Source organism: Nannobrachium achirus (assembly GCF_963921795.1).
Source record: "Nannobrachium achirus genome assembly, chromosome: 24".
NCBI classification, from domain to species: Eukaryota; Metazoa; Chordata; class Actinopteri; order Myctophiformes; family Myctophidae; genus Nannobrachium; species Nannobrachium achirus.
This window is the reverse complement of record NC_137831.1, coordinates 26,921,411-26,946,723: the sequence shown is the minus strand read 5'-3', so window position 1 is coordinate 26,946,723 and position 25,313 is coordinate 26,921,411. Positions and strand designations below refer to the sequence as shown.

The 25,313-nt window shown below is 41.3% G+C and overlaps 1 protein-coding gene across 1 annotated transcript; it reads right to left on the bottom strand.

The window, feature by feature from the left end:
- Window positions 1-6,497: 6,497 nt before the first annotated feature.
- On the bottom strand, window positions 6,498-7,115 carry LOC308280372 (casein kinase II subunit beta-like; the record flags this gene model as incomplete). Its single annotated transcript, XM_080720633.1, has 1 exon — window positions 6,498-7,115. The coding sequence occupies one exon, from the start codon at window positions 7,113-7,115 to the stop codon at window positions 6,498-6,500; it is 618 nt and encodes a 205-aa protein (XP_080576759.1).
- Between the last annotated feature and the right edge of the window lie 18,198 nt (window positions 7,116-25,313).

Sequence of the window (25,313 nt, the reverse complement as noted above, 5' to 3'; positions counted from 1 at the left end):
TGAAACGTTGACAAACTCACCACTTTGGCTGTCTGTTGGTGTGACACCTTTTCATTAAAAAAAGCTTAAGTTATTTGAAGTTTTGGTCATATTTCCATGTAGATCTAGGTTGCTTTGTTATAGCTAGCATGCTGTTAGCATGCTAATTTGTACATAGTAGCCTCAAGGTAAACCTAAATGCAGAAAACGTAATATGGTGTGACACTTAATCATAATGGTGTGACATGTCTGCTTGTCACGCCATATGACTTGATTGTCACACCATATGATTTATACTGTATTTAACTACAGATATAACAATAAATAACAAAGTTCCATGTTTCTTTTGTACATTTAAACATTTGTTTTAAACATTTTTACATAAAATGTAATTTAGCTTCATTCAGTGATACTTCAAATTCATCAGACAGAGCAGAAACCCCTTCACAGAAACCTTAACATATTGTTTCAATCTAAACAATATTTTCTCTTTGTCTTAAACTATACATTCCATTTTCTTTTGTCAGCTGGAAAATGACAAGTGCTGAGAGAACGAGAAAGTACAGGGAGAAACTAAACAATGACCCAGCAAGGAGAGAGGAGCCAAAGGGGCGAGACCTTTTTTCTACGAAGAGCAGGAGGTTGTCTGTGGCATAGCAGAACCGCAACAAGGCAGCCGGTTTGCTACCCTCACCAAATACGACTGGCTGATGTACAATACAGTCTAAATGTATAATCTAATCTGATCTAATACTTTTGTACTTTCACTCACTGGACTGGACAGTGGACAGTGTTAAGGTAGGACCCGAGACAAAACTAGCGAAAATAGCTGATCTACAAGCTCTCAACACGTTGTGCTGCGAGAGCTTGTAGATCAGCTATTTTCTGAGTTGCGCAACCCAGCACTCTTTAGCTAGTGGAGATGTGGTGTAATGTCATGATTCCTAATTACATTTGTTCAACACAAAATGCTGTGTTCAAGTTCAGGAGACTTCGGAAAAAAGCAATTTACCTGAATGCTGAGTTCTGTTTCCACTAATTGGTGTTAATAAAATGTTGCCTTGGCTCCAAGTGTGGCTATGCGCCTTATTGTCTCTTTAGGATCCTTCTGCCGTGGGCCGGCAGAAGACTTTGGTGTGCGTAGCATTCCTGTGCACATCCTCATCATCCATCTACTACTACAATTCTTTCTTATCCCATGTTAAAGCCCTACAATAATATCCTGTTCAGAAATATTAAGGCCATGTTATCCTGGGTAATTGTTTAATCAATCAGTAAAGTTCAGTACTCACTAATAGGTAGGTTAAAACACAGTTTGCTTTGACACATGAAGATATGATCATACGGTGTGACACTAAATCATTTGGTGTGACATTCCAAATAGTGAAAAATCATACCTTTATTAATGATTAAACCAAAAAAATGTTTATGGATTACATAGAGAATATTATCAGGAAGAGTCACAAATATTTGTGTAATTTTAGAGAAAGTTTTGACAGAATACATTTAAAATATGTTGTAAGATCATGAACATGGGCCTCACACAGAGTGTCGATTATGAAAAAAATATACAGATATAATTAATTTTCAAAAAACTATAGTGGATCACTGGTTAGTTATGATAAAGGACTTTGATAAAGTGAGTAACTTAAGAAAGATGTACTCCATTTTCATTTTATGAACAATTATTTTCATGTCACACCATATGACGATTTTAGGCACAAGTACAACAAACTGCTGAATAAAGTCTGATTCCAATAAAATATCTAAAAACAAAATGTATTTCCATAAGGTTGAGAGTGAGTAGAACAAAAGTAAATAACTTTTATGCCTGCAATTTAAAGTTTTTTTAAAAACACATTTTTTGGGGCGTCACGTCACTGACCCATATATATATATATATATATATAACAGGTTTAAATGCACAGGTTTTGACTAGTAATTTTGCACAATCACCAATACCAACAACGTGCCATTTTGGCCAGAGGAGGGCACTACAGCATAGGTTATGCACCCATTCAAAAGGTTGGCTTAGTAAACATGCTGTTTGGAAGTGCACACATCCAAGTAGCAAAATCTTCAACACTGTCTTGTGCCTTCTTTGTCCCTGCAGCACTTTGCTGAGATGCCATCGTCGCTGAAGACAGGAGAGCAACCAAATCTCACTGGCATCCGCTGAGTGGTTCACTATAGGGTACTTGGGGGTACCTAGTAAACCAGACTCTCCTTTTTGTGTATCCCCCAAAATTACGAAGGCTTACACAAATAAGTTGGTATGTCCAAAAACGTAGTTACTGTACTTTGGCTTTGTAGGGGAGAACTGTACTCATTGGAGGCCAAGTAAAAAACACATTTCCTGTTTACAGGCACTTTAGAGAGGTTCACCCCCCCAAAAAAAAAATACTTATTCTATCAATTACACACCCACTGAGGCTCCATGGAGTACACTTTCACAACCTTACAGCAGTTTAATTGGAGCATTAACATGATGAACTGAAATGAAACCAGCCTTAAAGATCCTGCACATCACACCTCAGTGGGTGCTTGTTGCATTTATGTAAGCAAAAATAACAATGCTATTTAATTTATAACCTTTTATAACAGAACACCAGTGGGTGTATGCAGCACTTACTCCAGCCATTAGCCAACCCGCCTGAACCATATTAGGATTGGCCATATCATAGGGCAGTGGTTCTCAAACCTTTTTGGCTTCAGTACCCCCTTTTACTGATTCCCCTGACTGCAGCATTTTGCTTATCAAAAGCTCATCAAAAGTTCAGTTCCAATGCCAATATGTCAAAGATATAGCGGCGTAACGGCAAATAAACCTGCTTTCTATTCAATAACAGTTGTAATAGTCAAGTTATTGATGTAATTTGGTTTGACAATTTACAGATCAGCACCCATAATCGTCAAATACATATTTCCATTTTCTCCTGTACCCCCTGTAGTACCCCCACGTACCCCTATTTGAGAAACACTGTACATAGGGCATATTGTAGCACTGCAGCCATTTTGTGGTAACACAGATCGAAGGCCCATTATTGTTTCCCATAGAGATTTCTGAAAATACTCTTCAGAATACTCTTCCAGAAAGGAATGATCATGTATTCCCAGAATCTCTGACAGCACAATCTGTATAACTATAGTGTAGTAGGATACAGGTGGTGAAACAATGCATAAAATGCATTCTCAGTGATTCAATATTCAAAGCTTTACCATTTTGTATTTAGTAGGAAATGTGGTTTGCATTCAGGTGTACAACATCGGACACTTACAAACCCATTATTCAAATTAGCAATGGAGAAAAAAAAAAAACAACAGCATTAATGTTGGTTTGTGTTTAACTGTTGCATACACTTTCTAACTTTATGGCTGTTTAATTTGAGCATTAAAATTATAAACTGAAATGCAACTGGCCGTAAAGATCCTGCACGTGGGTGTATTTTTGCATTCATGTAAGCAAAATACTGTATGCTATTTAATATATAACCTGCTCAAAAGGGCTTAAAGGACAACTTTGTTTTTTTACAACCATGGTTCACATTTTAGATTGTAATTAGAGAAAAGAAAAAGTGAGTGTTAAAATGTTTTCATTTACTTTGTTCTATCGTTTTAGCACGTTTAGCGTGCTGAGTACAAGTGGCTAAATATGTGTTTTTAGACACAATAAGCCTGCAATTTCTTTATTGCTATTTACAGTAACCCCAGAAGTCACATCTGCACATGAAAGATTGTGGTGCATCTTGGGAATGGGCTTATTCTGTGTAAAAATACATATTTAGCCACTTATACTCATGCCCCCCCCCCCCCCCCCCCCCACTGAAATCAAAATAATTAAAATCTCTAAAACGATAGAAAGGAATAAATGAAACATTTTAACTCTCATCTTTATATTCTTTAATTACTATCTAAAATGTGAACCCTTGTTGTAAAAAAACAAAGTTGTCCTTTAACATAGTTGCTGTATGGAGCCATTAACATAGCGGTTATCAAGGACCCCCAAATTGATAAATATTTGGCCAGGGGACTCCAATCCAAAAAGGTTTTGTGCCAAGGACCCTTAAAAAAGCAGATGAACAAGCTTGTAGATCTACTATATTTGAATAGCCAAAGTATACAATGGATAACGTGGTTAAAATGATTTTGATCTTATATTAAAAATAAAAAACATAACTGAGAGGTGAGGCAGGGACCTCCTCTACATAATATAGGATTCATGTTAAATATTTCAAGAATGCCTGTTAAAGACCCCTGGTTTGACAGGTATGAGGGCATTGAGGGTAGGCCTAATTGAGGGCACTATATCTCGTTGACAGTGTTAAATAGTTATCCTCACCACTATGTCTGACCAGACCAGACAGTCTCCATGCAGCAGACTGTGGTCAGCACAACCACAGCTGGCTAGTGAGTATTCAATTCTGGGTTAGTGGGTCAACACTTTAATTAGAGCCTGACCGATGCTAGATTTATTTGTATGCCGATCCTGAATTTTGTTCCCAAGATTCCTGGTCAAACAGATTATTACAGATATATATTTTTGTTCAGCTATTTTGTCAAAAAGGTGCAACATTTTCTACATGCTTGCCTACGATTCTTTTGGACATATGGTGAAAATGTAAATTCACCATTCATTGTCATTTCACTTCCTTTGTTATCTGCGGCACTTCTGTTTACCATGGTCTAAAGCAGTGGTTATCAAACCTTTTGAAGTCAAGGACCCCCAAATCTATATGTGCTTGGCCGCAGGTCCACATCTGAAAAATGGTTTTCTGCCAGGGACCCCCAGAAGAAAAGATGTTTGTAAAAGGAAACATCAGAGCTTGTAGAACTGCTATTTTAGAATAGCCAACATATACATGGATAAAGTGGTTAGAATGATTGTGATATATGTTAACTACCCCCAAGGACCCCCTGGGACTCCACTTTGAGAACCACTGGTCTAAAGTACTTGGTCAGTACTTCCACAACAGTTTTGTGAAGTATAAATAGGAAGACACATTTAAAATGCATTTACCAAGTGATCTGACCTTGTGTAACTAAAACTAGCTCATAGGAGCTTTTCAAGGACCAAGGCAAAACCACTATATGCACCAAGGTAAAACCACTATATGCAGTATGGCTATATGCAGTATTGGCTATGTAAGTATGTAGGGGCGTATTTGGTGCAACACCGAACATATTTTTGCAACTTTAAATGTGTGTACATTCCCTTTTGCGCGAGTCTTTTTTTCTGTCTCTCACGTGAGGCAAAAATTTGTTTTTTTTCTTCTTCTCCTGTTTCTGCTTCAGACACCATTCAAAGGGCCCCCATCCTCACTTTGATCTAAAAAACGTCCCTTTCCTCTGCGTGTGAACTCAATCCTATATGCAGCAGTACTGTATGTGAGACCAGCTTATAACAGCACGGATGACCCCTCCAGAGACTGTAGTGTCATGTACATCCTGTGACCCAATTCCTGTGAGCTGAAGTGGGGATAGAGTTGTTATTAGCAGCTACTGCATAGAGTGTGTCTGGCTATAGTGTTTAGGGAATTGCCATTGGACAGGAGTGTCTGTTTAATTAGAGCTATCTGTTGTAACCGGGTGGCAAGGAAGTGCCGGCATAATCAACATGCAGTTGTAATTGATGGCCCAGCAGATGTCGCTATTTCCTATCCTGGGCGGCTGCAGAAGCATCTTTATTACATTCAAGTGAATGAGGTTTTGAATCTGTGCACACATTGTCTGACATAGGGTAATAATAATTGCATTTTAGAGATAGTGGGTTGTCAGTTTTGAGGTGCCCTCTCGTTGTATTTTGCTGTTTGTTTTTGATAGACAGGGATGTTTTGGGGCTACAAAAACAAACAGTGAAAAGGTTTCACGCTAGCTGATCTTTGATGTATCTAGGGCATTTATCTATGACTCCACACACAGGTTTCAGCCCAATCCGACAGCCATCGACTTCCAAAGTTCCATTAAGTTATAAATATGACATTATGACGTACTGTATCTTTGGGGGAAACATTTACATATTTACGTACCTTTAATATGAAAAAGGTGCTATAAAGTAATAAAAATGTAATTCAGGGGTGTCGTGGATGAAAGTTAATTACAGGAGTGCCCTGAGCCAAAAATGTTGAGCAGCACCTGGCCGCAGCCACTAGGGTCCTGTTGAGTTCCACGGGAGACAGGAACCTCAATAAGTGGCAGGAAGTGACCTCACAGTGCGCAAGTGACTTAATGCTGCTTGTGGAGGTCACGTGACGTCTCTGCCTTGCAGTCCAAGGCACTACAGTCCCTTTGAGCCGCATTGTCGCTATGTGTACATGTTAACTTTTAGACAACCCAACTCTACCCCTAACCCTAAACTTAACCTCCGTGGGGTAGAGCAAGAAAGAGGTGTGAGGTCACTTCCTGCCACTTGTTGAGGTTCCTCTCTCCCGTGGACCTCAACAGGACCCTAGTGGCTGCAGCCAGGTATTCTTGAAAATGTTTGAGAACCACTGGTCTAGGAAATGGCCTTCCGTGGAGACTTAATGCTGGCTGCTGCTTGCAAGCTGTAGCTGGTAGGCCTTGGGGTGGATCTTGAAGCCGTACAGCTTGGGGACAAACTGGCTCGTGGATCTCTTGGGCCTGCCCTCGGGATGCACCATGAACAGCATGTGGGGGAAACCCGTGCCGAAGTAGGCTCCGTCCACGCGGTGGTGCCGGGTCGACGCGGGCGCGTAAACGTCCATGCACTTGGGACAGTACAGCTTCACCGTGGCCTCCCCGGGGACGTCCGACAGGCCGATGGGGAGCGCGTTCTGGCTGTCGCAGTGGACCCGGGGGCAGCAGCCAAAGTCCCCCTGCTGGAACTTCTTCAGCATCTGCGCGATGCCGCGGTTGGTGAGGATGTAGCGCGCGTGGATGAGGCCGTACAGCGTCTCGGCCGCCTGGTCCAGGTCCATCTGGTTGGGGCTGTCCTGCTCCTCGTCCGGGTCGTTGTCCAGGATGAGGTCCAGGGCCTGGCGGTAGTGGGACACCTGCTCGTTGAGGTCCGTCAGGTTGAACTTGTCCTGCATGTAGTCCTCGTCCACCTCGCAGAAGAACTCGTTGTTCCGCAGCCCGCAGAACCAGGTGATCCAAGAGTCTTCCTCTGAAGTGCTCATTTCTCCAGAATACACTGCCGTGTTCGGCCTCTTCTGCTCCTGCGAAAGCGTACCTGGAATGACGGGTCAGGAAACGTCAGGGCGGTGGGATGAATCGATGCCCCGATGAGCACGTCACTGAATCCAGACTACTACTATAAAGGTGAAGTGAAGGAAAGTTGTGAGAAATAGCGTTGTCTCCAAGTGAATAATATGGGCTTTTGGAGGTGGATGTCACAGCAATGCAAATGTCCATATTTGGCACGGGCAGAGGACATTGAGGGTAAACAACAACCAGAACACCACTTACGGCATGTCTGGGTGTCTGTCGTGTTTTTAACAGCTTGAAAAGCTGGTCAATAGATACACAGCAGATTACGTCATCAAATTGATGAATGTCATATTGCAGGAGAGTCAGAATTTGGAAGATATTATTATTATAAAATATATAGCATCATACTATTTATATTATTGTGGGCTCGCTGAAAGCGAGACCAGTACGTTCTCCCAAATCTTTATATAATAAGGTTATTCTCCTCAAAACTGGCTGACATTACAAAGGCAGGGACTTTAGCCAATGAGGTACCAGCGTTCTTGGTGACATCACCACCAATAAGTGCCACGTGATATAAATAACAACAACACCCACATAAAATCTTTTGAAATATATAACTTTAAGCACCCAATGCATTTCCAATGAGAAATGAGTCTGGAGAGAGAGGAAGAGAGACCCATTCAATCCATCTGAGGGATTGATTGTAGGAGTCTCAGAAGTAACGTTGGAGTGCCCGTTGGGCAGATCTTTATGCCCATACATGGTGTTCCATGCGAGCCCACGCTGTTTCGTAGGAACAGTATTTCTAGTTATAATTCAAATAGTAAGACGGAATTCAATGATGAACGGCATATTGCAGGAGGAGATTTTATGACGTCAGAATTCAGGAGATACTGTATACTGTAACTAGAAAGATGCAATTTGAAATTGCAAACTGTGTGCTTGCGGTGACGCGAGTCACACTTGCAATTCCGTCTTACCATTTGAATTTTCCCCATTCAAGTCAATGGGGAAAGCGAATTCACTAATACATTAATGGCCATTTTGACTATCCTGAAATGACTGATCTACACGCTCACAACAACGCATCACAATGCAATGTGTTAGGGATCTTGTAGATCTCCTTTTCGATTTTTTTTTACAAATCTTGATGGATGAATGGACTGACGGATAGATAAACAGAGAGATACGTAGGTATAGAATCGCCAAGATAGAAAGATTAAAAACTTGAAGAGTTTTGCGTTCCATGGTGTTGACAGGACATCTGTTTGCAAATCAACATGAACAGTCATGCGTATCCAATTTCACTTGGCATTCATTATCTGGCACACCTGGGGCACTAAACGGAGGCGCTCTGCATGATTCATGAAACGCACAAAGGTTTATCATTGCCTCTTTTTCTCAAGAACAAAAGTAAGAATTGAAGATGTCTTGACATGAATTGTCATGAATCCATAATACACTGATGATTGTGCTGTCAAACAATGAAACTATATGGAATCAATAAAAATGTTGTGGGGGTCCCTGCTACATCTCTTTCTCAACTAGGGGGTCCTTGGCCTGAAAACGTTGAAGACCTCTGCAATAGACTTTATTGGGCTGCTGCTCGGAGGTGAAGCTGGGTCTTTGTTGGTGAGTGATTTATTCATTTGTTTATTATTTGCATGAAAATAGTCGGGACTTGATTGACAACAAATGCAATGCTGCCATTAAGAAACATTGAAGCAAAAATATTACAAATATTCTTGTGCCTACACGTACGTCAAGTCTCACGTTCCTTTGTTAAGAAAAAATAGTTAAACAGTTCACAGCTATAAAAGATAATGGCAAAAAAGGGGGGATGAGGATTACGTAGGATTAGGTCGCAAGTCTATTTTATTCCTAAATAACTATCATAACTGGCATTTAGCTGGGGACCCCCTGGAACCCCTCCAAGGAACCCCGGGGGCCCGTGTACCCCACGTTGAGAACCAAAGTCCATTAAAGGAGTCAGATTACTGCAGAGAGAGGAAGCCACTTCTAGCTGTCATCTCTCACGCCTTTGAAGAACTCCTGACAAGTCAGTTTGGTCCATGAACCACCTTCACAGTTCACTGACCTTCACTGTGACCTCCACCATCACCAGTGGTGGAAGAAGTACTCTGATAGGCTATCATGGCTGTCGGGCAGAAACCTCTTATCTCCATTTGTTGTGTTTTTACTCAAATTAACGCCCCTACTTGATCATACTACAGCGTCACACTAAAGCATGAGAAGTAGGGGTGTAACGATATACTGTAGTAACTGAATCGAAAAATCGATTTTAATTTGCAATGACCTACTACATTGTTTGCTAAAGCAAAATATCGTACCGTTTTGGCCTTGTATCGTATCGTTTTAAAGTGCGGTAATCGGTATTGAATTGTTTTGCAATGCAAATAATTGATTAGTATTTGAGCCTTGTATTTAGACATTTTAAGAGGGAAAATGAGAAAGAGGGGTCTAATTACGTTTCCATTCCATATAGCTACTCTTGGTCTATCGTGTTCATGTCAAGGTGGGTTTGTCCATATGTGTTGAAATATAATGTCCATGCATTTGCTAGATAATCACAGCGTTTACTTACATAATAACATTTTTTTTACACATTTTACACAGATTTAATTTCTTTGCTAAATAGTTAATATATCGATTTAAAATCATTGAATCGAATCGTATCGTATTGCTATGAACGAACCAATATCGTCCATGTGTCTTATCGTTAACCATGTATTGTGATGCGTATCGTATTGCTGTTAAAATGTATCGTTACACCCCTAATGAGAATTATAGCAGATCTGCAAGCTCTGCTGCTCTTGGCTTTTTATTATTTGAATTCTGAAAAGTAGCAGTTTTGGATATGAGGTTTCAACCCGACAGAGACGATATTTCAGTTTTTTTACTTAGTAGAAATACACATTTTACAAGTAAACGTCATGTATTCAAAAATGTACTTGAGTTAAAGTATTGGCATCTAAAATATACTGTACTGTGGTACCAAAGTAAAAGTGCAAAAAAAAAGAAAAAAAGAAAAAAAAAATACATGTGTCACACTTGAAAAAAAAGAAGCTGATCTACAAGCTCACCTCAAGAATAAAATAGGGCTTAAGCGGTTAATGTATGTTTTGTCACATAGATCTACAATTAACTAGTAACTAAAGCTGTGAAATAATTGCAGTGGAGGAAAAAAGCACACTATTTGCCTCTGAGATGTATAGATTATCAAAAGAAAATAAATGGAAGTACTCAATTATTACAATACAAAGTTGTATGGTTGTAAGTACAGTACTTGAGTAAATGTAATTTTAGTTAATGCCCCATCCCCTCTCCCCGTTCCCACGGCAACCATTCAGCAGCATCCACTCTCAGGGTGGGTGGGAGGGATGGAGGGGGGCGGGGCGGGCCGTTGGTATTTGACACTAATGGATGACCTTTTATGGTCATGGCATCATGCGTATCGAACTGTATTGACTTCCTTCTCTGCTGCGGTCCCCGCTGTAGGCCTGTGGTTGGCTGGAACACTGTAGTTCTGGACGTGTGCTCGTTGTGCTGATTTATTTATGGATCAAAGCGAAAGAATAAAATCTCACGGACAATGAAAATGTTCCGTGCGACCACAGGTCCTAATGTGGGATTTGTGAAACCGTGCGTAAAGGGCCGTGCGCTGCATGCACCTCTCGGCACACAGAACAGGGGTCTTCAACGTTTTCAGGCCAAGGACCCCTTAGCTGAGAGAGAGTTGAAGCAGGGACCCCCAGATTCCACAGTTTCATCGTTTGACAGCACAATCATCAGTGTATTTTGGATTCATGTCAATTTGTGTTATCACACCAAACCTCCTTGCCGAAAATAGCTGATCTACAAGCTCACAACGCCTCGCACTGGGTTGGGAGCTTGTAGATCTGCTATTTTTGTCTAAAGTTCTCAGAATATGGACGTTAGGGTTCAAGTGGTTAATATAAAAAAGGAGGAAAAAAAAGTTTCTATCACACAAATATTTGAAGAACCCCCTGTAGTAACTCTGAGGACCCCCTAGGGGTCCCGGACCCCCTATTGAAGACCCCTGCTCTAGAATAATATCCAATATCTAAATATATAATAAACCAGTATAGGAATGTAACAGTAGTGACTCAACACAACACACGCTGGAAAACATTTATTGTTTTAAAACCAGCTAGCAAACAATGATTGGTTGTTTTTATGGTGATCCAGGTTAATAAAGTAATAACGTAACTTAAAGAGCGGGTATTAACGGCTTCCAACGTAAAAAAGACCGTAAAAGGTCTTATTTGGGATGTTCTTTTTAGGCAGGGTGTTTAACTGTACTTGTACTGTCTGTACTACATTTCAATCGTATTGACTATACTTGTACTGTTCTCCATTTTTGTCTAATAAAATAAAACAAAAAATAATACCATCATAGAGTGTCATTACTCATGACTTATGTGGCTCAACCGATGAATGACTATACTGTACAGTATGGTCATACTGTACAGACTATACTGTACAGTATAGTCATACTGTACGATAATGACATACTGTACAGTTACAGTTCACTGACAATAGCAGCTCGACAAGCTCACAACGAGCTTGTCAATCGTCTATTTCCAGCGAAAGCTTCCCCCACAATAGCAGAAAACGGGGGGAAAATATACCGGTATATAGTATAGAGCCCTGAGGGACTCCAGTCAACCATATACTGTAGGGTTTAACATAAATGTGCAGAAAATACAACACACACAAAAAACCATCAAATACATTCATGCTGTATGTTTTCACTTGCATTGTAGATAGATAGATAGATAGATAGATAGATAGATAGATAGATAGATAGATAGATAGATAGATAGATACCTTAAAGGGGGAAAATCAGTTGCCCAGAGGCAGCACAGCAGTTATAAGGTTACAAGTTACAGAGAAGTAAGAAAAATGTATTTGACATGGAACCTCGCAATTGCATTGGACCAACCCACATGCATTGCTTGAGTGTCGTTGCACAAGTGCTGATTTTCAATACCTCCCCACAGGAGGCTTTTTCTATATGGAATAACAAAACACAAGATTTTGTGTACGAGGAATTAAACATTATTATAATCAAAATGCGGACGGGAATCTACGTCCAACCGGGGAAGCTCCCCCCTGTCAGGTGATAAGAAGCTGCGTGCTCACTCCTCATGCACTGAAGGAAGCATGAGCTCAGTTCTGGGCTTTCCCCAGGTTGGCAGAGGGAGAGCAGCGCCCAGGATTACAGCTTAGGCAATTGGCACTGGGTGAAAAATGGGTTACAAAATCGTGGGATAAAAATCTAAGAGTAAAATAAATAAAAAATGCGGACAGTAGACAATGCATAAGCAGTGAAACGAAAGCAACAGAATTGTGCCAGTCCGAATCTACTCATGTGAGCACTGTTGATTTGATTTTAAAGAGGCAGTGCCATATTTTGTACTTTGTCTGGTTTTCATGTGTCTAGGAATTTGACAGTACTTTGGTGTGGTTGTTATGAGCAATTATGTATTGCCTTTCTATTTGGGTTTTAGCTGTAGGCTGCCACCTTGTGGGGTCAAACGTGCCGGTCCAAAAACACACATACTTATTACATCACAGAATCAACCCCTCCCCTAATTACCATTCACCCTGTGGCTAACTTCAGCTGGGTCACCACCCACCATGACAACCACGCATACCAATGAACTGGTGGGTGTGGCCACATAAAAACATAATTTTAACTCTTTCTGTACACTTTTTTGGAAAAAATCTTCCTCCTAGTATAATCATAATACCTGATAATCATGTTTTAGAGGGGGAAAAAATCATGGCACCACCTCTTTAACCACGGTTTGAGTGTTCAGTTAAAATACATTCCTACCAGTCAGTTTTCAGAACTGTGGGCATGAAGTTCCAGAGCTTCGCCCCCTCTTCCGAGAAGGCAGACTGTCCGAATGAGTTCTTGCACACGGGCACAAGACAGTCACCATTGGTGGAAGCTTGTGTAGTTGCACAGACAGGTTAATACTGTTAATAGTGTAACGACCCTGCAAGAGACCAGGCCGTAACTCGCTATGCCAAGTGAGCTAGCTCTCTTGGCGTTGCAGGATGCTTGCCTTGTCTGCTGAGTAGGGGGCTGGGGTTTGCCTCCCGGTTGGAGGCGGACTGCCCCATTCAGTCTGCTAAACATTATATTACTTTTAAAACATAAATTTTCCACCCCTACCGCGGGGGTAATTTGGTTATATAATCTAGAGCATGTCGTCTCTATTGGGTGAATGTACAAAAACACAAGCTCGAAAAGCTTTGAGCTTGCGGATCTGCCACTTTGATGCTTTCGTGCGATGCCATATAGTATGATCATGTAAGGACGTTAATTTACAACAACAACAAAAAAACACACACACACAAAAAAAAAAAAACACACAAAAACTTAAAATATGAACATGGTGAGGTTTCCGCCTGACAGCAACCTACAGTATATGTTCTTTGCATATTATGGCTGTAATCTATAACCCCCTCATTCACTTGCTCTCTCCATATTGACGTCGGTGACATTCCTTCAAAGTCATCGTTAAAGCGACACACAGGCCTGCGGCGTGACAGTTGGACAGGGTCGGAATTAGAGGTTCACTGGCCATCGACCGCCGTGTGCGGCGAGGAGTGAAATAATGCTGGTCCGCAGCCACGTTACACCCTATCGACTCAAAGCTGTCGCCATGCGGGGCACGCTGTGTGCACGGAGCATAGCACACGCTGAAATTGACTAGATTGAGTGGGGGAGGCTGCTTGGGTACAGCATACACAGCATGTGCTGTAAATGTCATCAATATGACCCAGTGTTAATTATGGCGGCAAATTTTGATTTAGTTTTAGTCACAGTGACTCACATGTTTAGTCTAGTTTTAGTTGACTAAATAGCATAAAGCCTCTATCAGAGTCCAGGGTGAAGAGCTATTCACTTCACCGCGGTGTAGTTTTCTAGCTATCACCTAAAAATACAAAACAAAGCCTAGGTGATAGCTAGGAAACTACAACGCGGTGAAGTGAATAGCTCTTCACCCTGGCCTGGACTCTGACCCATAGCACTACTGTAACACTCCCCTTCCCTCGATGACCACACATGAAGCTAGATAGCATTTTTAGGTTTTAGAAGTTTTTTACTGATTAGGTAAGTGGTCTACCTTTGTTATTATTATTCTTTCCTAGATTGATATTCCTATGCATTTGTTGTTGCGACCGTAGGTCGCATTTACTATCAAAAGCTCCAGGGGCTGTCTGTCAGTCCGTCAGTCAGTCAGTCACACTTTTGCCCTGCTCATATCTCCACAACCGTTGCCCCGATCCATGCCAAAATGTCCACACAAACTCCTTGCCTGCCAAACTACAACCTCCAAGGATCCCCGGAGTTCCAGGGACCCCCAGGTCCCTGGGGGACCCCCAGGTGTAAAAACATTACCACATACACGTCACACTTTCCCCCTACTCATATCTCGGCCACCGTTGCCCCGATCCATGCCAAAATTTCCACACAAACTCCTTGCCTGCCAAACTACAACCTCCAAGGACCCCCGGAGTTCCAGGGACCCCCAGGTCCCTGGGGGACCCCCAGGTGTAAAAAAAATACCAAATGTGCAAAAATGACCAAATGACCACCCCCACGGGGCTGCTCACGGGGAATTCCCGGGGACCACCCACTCCTGGTACTCCAGAACGGATGCAAAAGTGGTGGCGCCCCCAGTGGAGGACCCCCTCCACTGCAGCTCACATAAAATGCCCTAACTCGGCCTAGGAGCGTCCGGGAGAGCCGGGGCCGGTACCTATTCGTCCGCCAAGGCAACGCGGAGACCCCACCCCTCATTTCTCACATGGCCCTCTTCTAGCGAGACCTACGGTCGCTTATCTCCCGATTAGGGAGTCTTACTGGTATTATTGTTGATGTTAGTTTAGTTTAGTTTAGTTTAGTTTAGTTTAGTTTAGTTTATTTGATCACTCACATTTTTACAAGTCATACATCCACTTAGTCATTGTTACATGTGGTCAAAAGGAATAGGCTGAAGCTGAAAGCTTGTAGAAGCCTATCCTACTTATTCAAGGAGTAAAATACAGTGATTAGTTATAGGAATGTTTGAAATTCAAGGATACATCGGCCTCATAGCAGATATGAGAGAATGGAAAATAAAAAATAAAAAAATAAATGGAAAATTAAGAAGAGGGAAAAAACATGTTGGAAGAATTTCCATATACATCAACACTAGCAATTCAGGAATCAGAATATGTTATAAGAGTATACGATTTTACCTTCTGGTGATAATGAAATAAATGAATAGATGAATAATCTACTTTTTTTTCTCAAAAAAATGTAATTAAGTAAATGGAGATAAAGGAAACATGATAAAAGGATAAGTGCAATAATAATAATAATAATAACTGAAAAGGAAACATGATAGAATGAATGTACTTTTTTTTTTTTTTTTTTTTACTGTTTGATTCATAATAATTTAAAGTGTTTAGGATTTAAGGATACATCAGCCTAATAGCAGGTAAGAGAAAATTAAGAAAAGAAAAACAGACTAATAATATGGGTGTAATAGCAGGTAAGAGAAAATTAAGAAAAGAAAAGTAAAGAGAAACAAACAGACTAATAATATGGGTAATAATAGTAATCATAATCTATCTATAAATGCGAGAAGTCTCTGCGTGTCTGTCTGTCTGTGTGTCTGTAATCCGCGTATCTCGAGAACCGTTCGTCCCACCGGCTTCAGATTCGGCACGCGCGTTCCCCGCCGCGGCACGGAGTGCAGTGCCGGGTCTCGACCCGACCCGACGCGCGGTTTTCCCGAACCGGCGCGAAACGTTCGGAATCTCCTTATGCGGGGTTGATTGTTGACATCAGGCTGTTCCGGAGGAAATCGCCGAAAGCTCTGACTCATTGTGACATCACTTCATAAAAGGCTCTGACATCACGTACGCCACATGAGTCAACAAAAAATCTCTGTGAGTGTGTATGTATGTATGTAATCCGCGTATCTCGAGAACCGTTCGTCCCACGGGCACGCGCGTTCAATGAATGCCCCCATATATGGGCATAAAATGGATTGCAGACAGACAGATACAGATATCTCCATATATGGACATAAATGGACAGAGGCAAACAGATGGTCAAAGATCTCCATATATGGGCATAAAATGGACGCAGACAGACAGATACAGATATCTCCATATTTGGGCATAAATGGACACAGGCAAACAGATGTTCAAAACGGGTCCTATGACAACAGGTATAATGAGGTTTGCATTAAAGGGGGAACCGGCACTGTGTCTGCAACACAGTTGGAGGCACAGACAGATACTCCATATATGGGCATAACATGGACGCAGATAGACAGATATCTCCATATCTGGGCATAAAATGGACCCAGAACTATAACTGCAGTGATCTCCATATATGGACATAAAATGGACGCCGACAGACAGACAGACAGATACAGATATCTCCATATATGGGCATAAATGGACACAGGCAGACAGATGGTCAAAACGGGTCCTAAAGGGCGGGGCATTCATTCCCTATTTACATTGTTCCGAGTTGGCCAGGTCGCCGACTAGACGCTGGGCCGCCCGAAGGGCGGCCCAGCTTCTAGTAATAATAATAAGTGTAATAATAAATGGAGGTAAAGAAACATGATAGAGTGAATGTAGTTTTTTTTTCTAGGTTTGTGTCCATGATTACGCATTGTCCATGATATTTTCCAGGTTAATTCAGTTGTGGCCTCCCTTTTGTTACGCTTCAGTTCAAATATGGTTACAGTACGTGCACATCCACTTTGGCTGGGCAAAGCCCGTGTTTTGCATTCTTTATCTGAGTCAGTTTGACATTTTTCTGTAGTAGAGTTGGCGCAGTGTTTTGGCTACAGGGTTATCAAGCGGCATGTCCTTGAGACAAGGGATTTACTGTCTGTTATACAGAAGCAGCTGTCTTGGGCACACATGGCAGGAAGAATTAAGCACAATTCATTTGTATTTGTCCCGTTCTTTCTTGTCTTGGTAATTCTGCTTCACTAATAAAAATGTCAGAGTTTCAGTGTCTCGTACAGAAGCAGCTATCTTGACGTTTTGCCAGGGTAGTCAAAGCTGCAAGAGTCCTCGAGTTTTACAGTCTCATGCACAGAAACTATGCAGCAATGGCTTTCATTTGTAATCATCCAGTTCCTTCAAATCACGTACCACTGTTACCTTGGCTGTATCTCCATTTGGTTTTATCATCACTTTGCAATTTCTGCTCCAAATACCTTGAATTTTTTTCTGTTTCTTAAGGATGCGTGCCTCCCTGGCAATTTCAGCATTCTTTTTTGTTAGATGTTCATTGACATAAACATCCGAACCTTTAAGCTTCATTCCTTGTCTCAGGAGTTGATCCTTGTGTTTTCTGTTTGCGAATCTCAAGAGTATAACAGGGTTTGCTTTACGATCCTTGCTTGGGAGTGTGTAGCAAGCAGCGATATGATCCTGGTCCACCACAATCTCCTTAGATTTAAAGAAATCAATGACTTGCCTTTCAATGGTTGCTTGTTCTTCTGGCGGGGTGCTGGGGCTATTGGCAGCAGCCCTGGTATAGGAGAATGGTTTAACTTTCAGCCCCGAAATAATTATGTCATCCAACCTTGAATATTGTTCCATTTCATCCAATCTTTTTCCAATTCTTCAATCTTTTGATCTCTTTCCTTGACCGTCGCCTTCAAAGCCAAGACCTCCTTCATCAGGTCAGACTGATGTTGGGTCATCAAATCCGTTATTTTGGTCATTCCCTCAGCCTGAAGGCTGAGTGAGGTCTTTATTTCTTCGATATCCTTTTTCGTCATTTTGTCCTTTAGTTGTTCGATTTGGCCCTGCAGTGAGTTTTCACCACAATTGGCCTTGAGCTTGTAGGAGCTATAGTGCTATGCAACCGTCTCTGTCACTGTCTCAGTCATGTAGGCATACTGACATATTATCTTGCTTATTATATTGATGTATATTACCTGCTTATTGTAAGTCGCTTTGGATTAAAGGTGTCTGCTAAATGCCTAAACTGTAAACTGTACAGACCTGATATGGCCATTAAGGGCAAGCTCTTTATGTGTTTCTGGTAATATTATTGTGAATTTATCATTTTGTATGTCCGTGCACAATATCAGAACCCTGATTCTGATTTCATCCCGATTAGATTGACTTCTACTTCCTGGCCTTGTTATTTTTCAAGTTAATAATGCTTTTCTGTTCCACGTTTGAGCCCGGGGGAATAAAAAAGGAACCGTTTTGGACACAGTAGGCTACAAGGTTTCAACACGACAGCAATGACATGCGCTAGCATGTCATTGCTGCCACGTGGGTGCAAAGTTTCACAGCAATCAGACACTACATTCACGATTTGAGGCATTTTGTTGCCACTCCTGCAAACTTTAGCCAATCAGGATGGAATATGAAAAATCGAACAGATCCTTCTTGATCACATGACTATAGAGATAATGTGTACCAATTTGCATGATGTTTGGACAAAATCTGTAGGTGTAATATAAAAAGACACAAGAGGTTTTTCCTTGGCCTCTAGGTAGTGTCTGTGCAAAGTTCCTTGTTGATCGGTGCAGATAGGTAAAAATGTGCTCAAGGACCTATGGGGGTCCCCAGATCCTACTTTGAGAACCAGTGTATATTAGATGGCATATTTTGTCACGCAGCCAACAGATTCTGTGATCTACAGAAATGGTTCTCTAATATTCATAATAAACTCCTGGCTTGACATGAAAGAAACGTTTGAGAATGGCTGATCTGATCTAGAGGAATGTCTCTCCGCTCACAGATGACAGTGATTGTCTCTCAGTGAGGTGGAATGAAGAGGCATTTTGCCGTGAATAAAATACGACGATGGAACTAACAGCTGCCCTGGACCCATGCCCACATATCAAACATGCTCCATTGAAAAAGGTACAATGTGTACAGGCAGTCAGGCAACAAAGAATAATAATAATAAAAAATAGTCTTTTGAATAAAATTCTGTTTGGTGAAATGGCTTATTTTCACTAAGCTGCATGCCTAGCTAGTAGATCAACTATTTTCGGTCTGTGACACCCGCCCACACCCATGATGACTTAGTTCTCCGGGATCTCTTCTCCACTAGTCCTTCCCAAACATTTTACTCAAGTTTTTATTTGTTGAAGAAATTGTCAATATATTTAGTCATAGTTTTAGTCATCATAGCTTAGTTTTTATTTAGTTCTCATTTTGGAAATAATTAAAGTGGACCTCTTCCTTACACACTTCACAGGTGTTACCAATGATACTAATGAAGGCTCTGTTCTATTTAATGTTGCACAGTGGTTCTCAAACTTCTTTCATTTCAAAGACCCCCACAACTCCGAAACTATGGACAGGCCTTTAGGTTCCTTTTGGTTCCATTTGAACACTCTCAGAGTTACACACCCATAAAGGGGCCCCTCAAGGAACCATGAGGGTACCTTGACCACACTTTGAGACCCAATGGTGTAGCCAGTGAGCCAACATGAGGCCCAATTTATTTTCAATATGGCTGCTGTGCATGTAGAGTTCCCCTTATATACATACAGACTGCAAACTGCAAACGCCAGACAGAGACACAGAAAGGACTGAAATCAACTTCTTCATTAAATTCTTGTTACAGTGGCCTCTATATGATATAGAAAGTTTCTCTCTGCCAGTCGATCACACCCTCTAATGATGTTGTTGATTGTTTATAGACCTCAAGACTATCTGGATTGCCGTTATGTACATTGTACAAATGTTTAGCCATAGGGTACTCCAGATCCAGAGGTATACCACAAATGTAGTATTACAGTTGATGAATGCTATTATGTCATAAATGCTGAAGTCTGTACAGGCAGTTGTTTGTCCTGCACTTGTGCATTTGGATGTGTGTGCACTATCCTTTTTATGCAAACTAAGGAAAAGCAAACATCTACTATAGGCCATCATTGCTGTTGGGCAGAAGATCTATTATTTCAACTTACGGTATGTGTTTTTGTAAATCGATGTCCTACTTTGGCATACAAGAGTGCAAACATAGCCGATCTACAAACCTCACAACACACTGCATCATCGCCCATGTAGATCGTCTATTTGGGCTCTAACTTTGGCTTCTGAATAGTACTTTTTGCCACCACTGCTTTCTAGAAAGTATAATCCAAAAAATACTAGAAAATGTATTGAAACTTTGAAAGGAGGGTGGGGAAGGGAGAAAAGAGAGAGAGAAGGAAAGAAACTGAGCAAATTTAATATAAAGATGAGAATAAACTGCGGGGATTAGCACAGATGCTGGCGCCAATAGAAAGTAATAAAAAAAACTAATAACAATGCAGTGTTATCCACAGGGATGCAGGATCCCTGCGGTAGCTCATTTTATAACTGTTGTGTTCACGCTGGGAGCCTGAGAAATGCACAACAACAAGAAAATCTATTATGAATTAACCACTCTGCCACTTATTTAATGCTGAAAATAGCCAATGTACTGTACAAGCTCACAACACATAGTGAGCCATCACTGTACGGCTTTATGAAAGGGTGGGTTGGTATACAGTAGCTATGAGGCGAGAGCTGCACTGTTTTTTTTTATCTACAAAGCCTCACTTAACCCGTTAAGACCTGAGGCCAATTCTGCTTCTAAATCAGTTTCTCTTTTCCATGCCAAGGACCGCCAAAATGAAATGTATTTGGCTGCAGACCAAATATCTATCTTTTTTTTTTTTTCTTTTTTTTTGCCAGGGACCCCCAGAAGATAAGATTTGTGTAGAAAAAAAAGCACGCGCTGTAGATACAGTAACTATTTAGCAAAAAAGAAAATCTTTGTTAAAAATGTGAGTGCAGGCTTATTACTATGGATATATATAACTATAAGTAAACACGGTGATTATCTGGCAAATACCGGTACATGGACATTGTAATACTTGAACACATATGGACATACAGTGCCTTGACATTAACACAGATTACACACATTTATCGATAGACTAAGTGTATAGCGATATGGAATGGAAAAGTAATTAAACCCCTCTTTCTTTCTTTTCTTTTCTTCTTAGAATTGCTAAATACAACACACAAGTATACAATCGGGTATTTGCTGTGCAAAATGATACAATATAAATACAAACAATATGTTGCTGTTTGCATATCGACTTTCGGAAACTCAGGGACAGCAGCGTCACCAGTGAGCGCCACTCTCTTCAAGTCATCACCCCCAAATTGATGTGCATTGTCCGCGGACCCCGATCTGAAAAGGGGTTTGTGTCAGGGGACTCACACATACTGTAAGAGATTTTTCTTGAGCTCAGATCAAGTAACCGAAGTATACAAAAATAGCAGATCTACAAGCATCTGCAATTTATTTAATATTTTCGAAAAACATTATATACTTTTAAACACAAATCTTGTCTTCATGGGGTGGTCCCTGGCACAAAACATTTCCAGATGGGGATCCGCGGCCAAATTGCCTCCATATCAATTTGGGGTACCTTGACATGAAACAAGTTTGAGAACCACTCTACTACAACTATACAGTCTGAGCACATTGTCCTGCGTCCAACGGACCACTCTGTAAATCCATCACGTCGCCCTTTGTTGACACACTCACTTCAACAGCTGGCTTTGTTTACACTGTGATTAATAGGATAGACGTTGTTCCGCTCTTGAAGGGAAGGTATAGTCTGAAAGTGGGACACAAGTTCCTGACGGCATGTAGACAGATACGGTAAATAGTTATTAGGTAGCTGATAATTTAGGGCTTAAACTGTCAATTACTGTACCGTGGCCAGGCTTTTGGGTTATGGGTGCCCGTTACGCGTTATGCTTTTGGAGAGGAACGCTGCTCATATTTGTACGTAAAAATATATAAATAAAATAATATATACCTATACGTAGGTATGTATGTATGTATGTACTGTTTGTATGTACAGTGTCTTTATGTGTGATCGAATAATCAAGATGTGTTTTATTTTGTGAACAAATTCAAACTTTTTTTCATAATAGACCAAATGTATTAGAGATTTATAATTGTCTCCGCCATGCTGAAGGCAGGGCCGGGACAATGTTTTCGGCCATGTCCGTCCATCTTGTGTCCGTCCGTTTGTGTGTCCGTCCGTCTATTCTCCGGCACTGTTGGACCAATCAATGTGAAACTGTGCACTCACACACATGGACGCACGCACGCACGCACGCATGCGCATGCGCATGCTCTTGCTGGATGCCAGAGCAGAACCTCTGCCCCGCAGGTTTTTCACATCGGCCTGTTATAGCGCCACCAGGAGATTTTGTCCAAACTCCATGAGATTGGTGTGGCAGGCAATGGTGGAAAGTAACCAAGGACATGTAGCCTACTCGACTCAAAATGTTTACCGTAGGTACTTTTACTTCTGCTCCACTACATCTGAGAGGCAAATATTATCATTTTACTCCACTACAATTATTTTTTAAACTTTAGTAGTTACATTGTAGATTTTGATTATTGTTACGAAACGTACATGCTCACAATGTGTTGCAATGTGACACATTGTGAGCTTGTAAATCTGCTAAAACAATATATATAGAATTTATACATTTGGAAACTTGTGAAAGGGGACATTCTGTATAACGAGTACTTTCTCGTTTTGGTATTTAATTACGTTTTGATACCAATACCTTTGTAATTTTACCCAAGTCACCCCGGAATAATTCATATTCAACCTATGAGAGTGGATTCTGCTAATGCATTTAAATGGGAATGGAGCGGATTTTTGCTAATGGCAGCAAAACGCTCCATTCCCTTAGAAATGCATTGGCAGAATCCTCCCTCATAGGTAGAATATTAATTTGGTGTGACCGTGCCCTCACAGAGTATTTCCTACATTGCAGTATTGATACTTTTACTTGAATAAAGAAATGTAGTACTTTTCCCACCGCTGGTGTGGCAGGTGGATGTTTGTTTGTTTGCTGTTGGATGGATGGTTGAGAGATAAGAAGCAGCTCCTGAACGCTGCTAATCCTGTTACCGGTTCGGTTCCCTCTTTCCTTATCAGCAAAGGGGGAAAGCAAGCTAAAGATTTGAGTCGGGGGGGAAAACATCCAGACATCATAAGCCATACGGCTAAGCTAACAGCAGATGAGGACACAAACAGTTGTTTTTTGTGTTTTGTTTCACTTTTATTGTCGCGGGGTATTATGTGCTGAATGCCATTGAGCTCGTAGGTCTGCTATTTGTTTAATAGCCAATACGTAAATGGATAAAGTAGGGCCCTTATTGAGTGGAAAAATAATAGTATAATGTATAATGTGATATAATGGCATATATGGCCGGGGATCCTTTTAACAACTTAAGGCATATATTTCTTTCTACGACTGTAGTTATATAATCTAAACCCCCCGGCAAAATGAACATTGCACATTAGGATTCTAACATTCAATCCAACAGGGTTTCGTCAAAGTAAACACTGAGGGGAATCCATCAACTGGTACTCTTACACTCTTACACCTAGTGTTTACATTCTCCCCATCCCCACCCTCCTCCTTCTGGAGGTCTTATAATGATGAGTGCAACGGTGTAAATAATAAGGCTTAAATCCCTGCTTCGGTGGCGTTGCCAAGAACGTTATTAGCTGGGAGTGGAGTGCCTGGTACAGACCTATACGCACAGTGGCAGGCATTCAGTGTTCCTACTGGGGATGCTACGATTGAGATTTTTCACTTTCGATCTAATACAGATATGGCAGCATCAGTACCGATCCGATACAGATACTGATCCGATAAAGCAATGCTTCCCAAACTGAAAATAGCAGATCTACACGCTCACAAGTATTTGTGTTCTAATTTAGAGAATTCTTATTTGATTTATTAATGAAATTACATACCGGTAGACAAATCATTGGGGAATGTTTTTTTTTTTGTGAAATAATAATTCAAAACAAAATGTAGGAAACCAAAAAAATTAAGGAACCCATAAAAATGTGTCCGTGACCAAATGGGTCCCGACCCAGTGTTTGGAACCCAGTGCGATAACGCACATAATTATTCAGGGTTCAATCCCCGGCCGGGTCATAGCAAAGACTCTAAAAAAGGGGTCCCAGTGCCATCCCTGCTTTGCACTCATCATCAAGGGTTGGATTGGGGTAAAACATACCGGCGTCATGCACAGGCGGTTTACTGGTACTTCAAGCTGCCTCACTCTAAGGCTGCATTCACACTAAAGAATGATATACCCGTTCCTTGTCCCAGGGGAATGAGGGGAGAATCCGGGAATCCAATTCATTCCCTATGGAAGTCACATGGTTTCCATGCCTCCAGCAAGCCTCTTGGGGTATGGCGTCGTCGCTTTAAGCCAAGAGGCTTGAAGAGGCATGAAACCATGTCACTTCCATAGGGAATTAATTGGATTCCACTCTTCCCCCTCATTCCCCTAGGCCTAGGACAAGGAGAGGGCAGGTGACTTTACTGTGTGTAGGAAGCCTCAGGAAACAGGAGATACTCTCCTGCCCTATGGGCCTCATGGCTCGGCAAGGCTTACTTATGCTGTCTGATATCTGGCAGGCGGCACTCTTTCTCTCTGGTCCACAAAGAGCCTCTGCTGTACAGCATGACCTCCAAAGACAAACGGCTGACAAATAAACACCTACAGTACAATCCCAGGAGGAGCAAATTACTATACTGTTCAGCAAAGTAACAAGGGAAGAGCTAGCTGACACAATGAAGAGATAAAAAGTCGAAACAACTCTGTGTGTGTGTGTGTGTGTGTGTGTGTGTGTGTGTGTGTGTGTGTGTGTGTGTGTGTGTGAGTGTGCGTGTGCGTGTGCGTGTACTCTCCCCGAAACCAAACTTTTCGTCGGAAAGGTCCGGTTCAACTACAAAATAACGTCACTCGGAACTTTACCCCGAATTAGAGTTCGAAAAGCTGCACGTTGGAAAGTCGGAAATTTCAGACGAAAGTTTGGTTTTCTCTCATCTAGCGAAGAGAAAAGCCTGGTCATGACACAGGGGCAGAGAGTGCCTAGAAAGGCGAAAAACCTTCGCCATGTGAACTTCCCCGGAAGTTGTCTTTTTTCGAACCAATCACAGTGCAGTGTCCCCACTGAAAACATTTTTATAATCTGTTCTCCCGCTTCTACGGCTGCGATCACAGTATCCAAAAC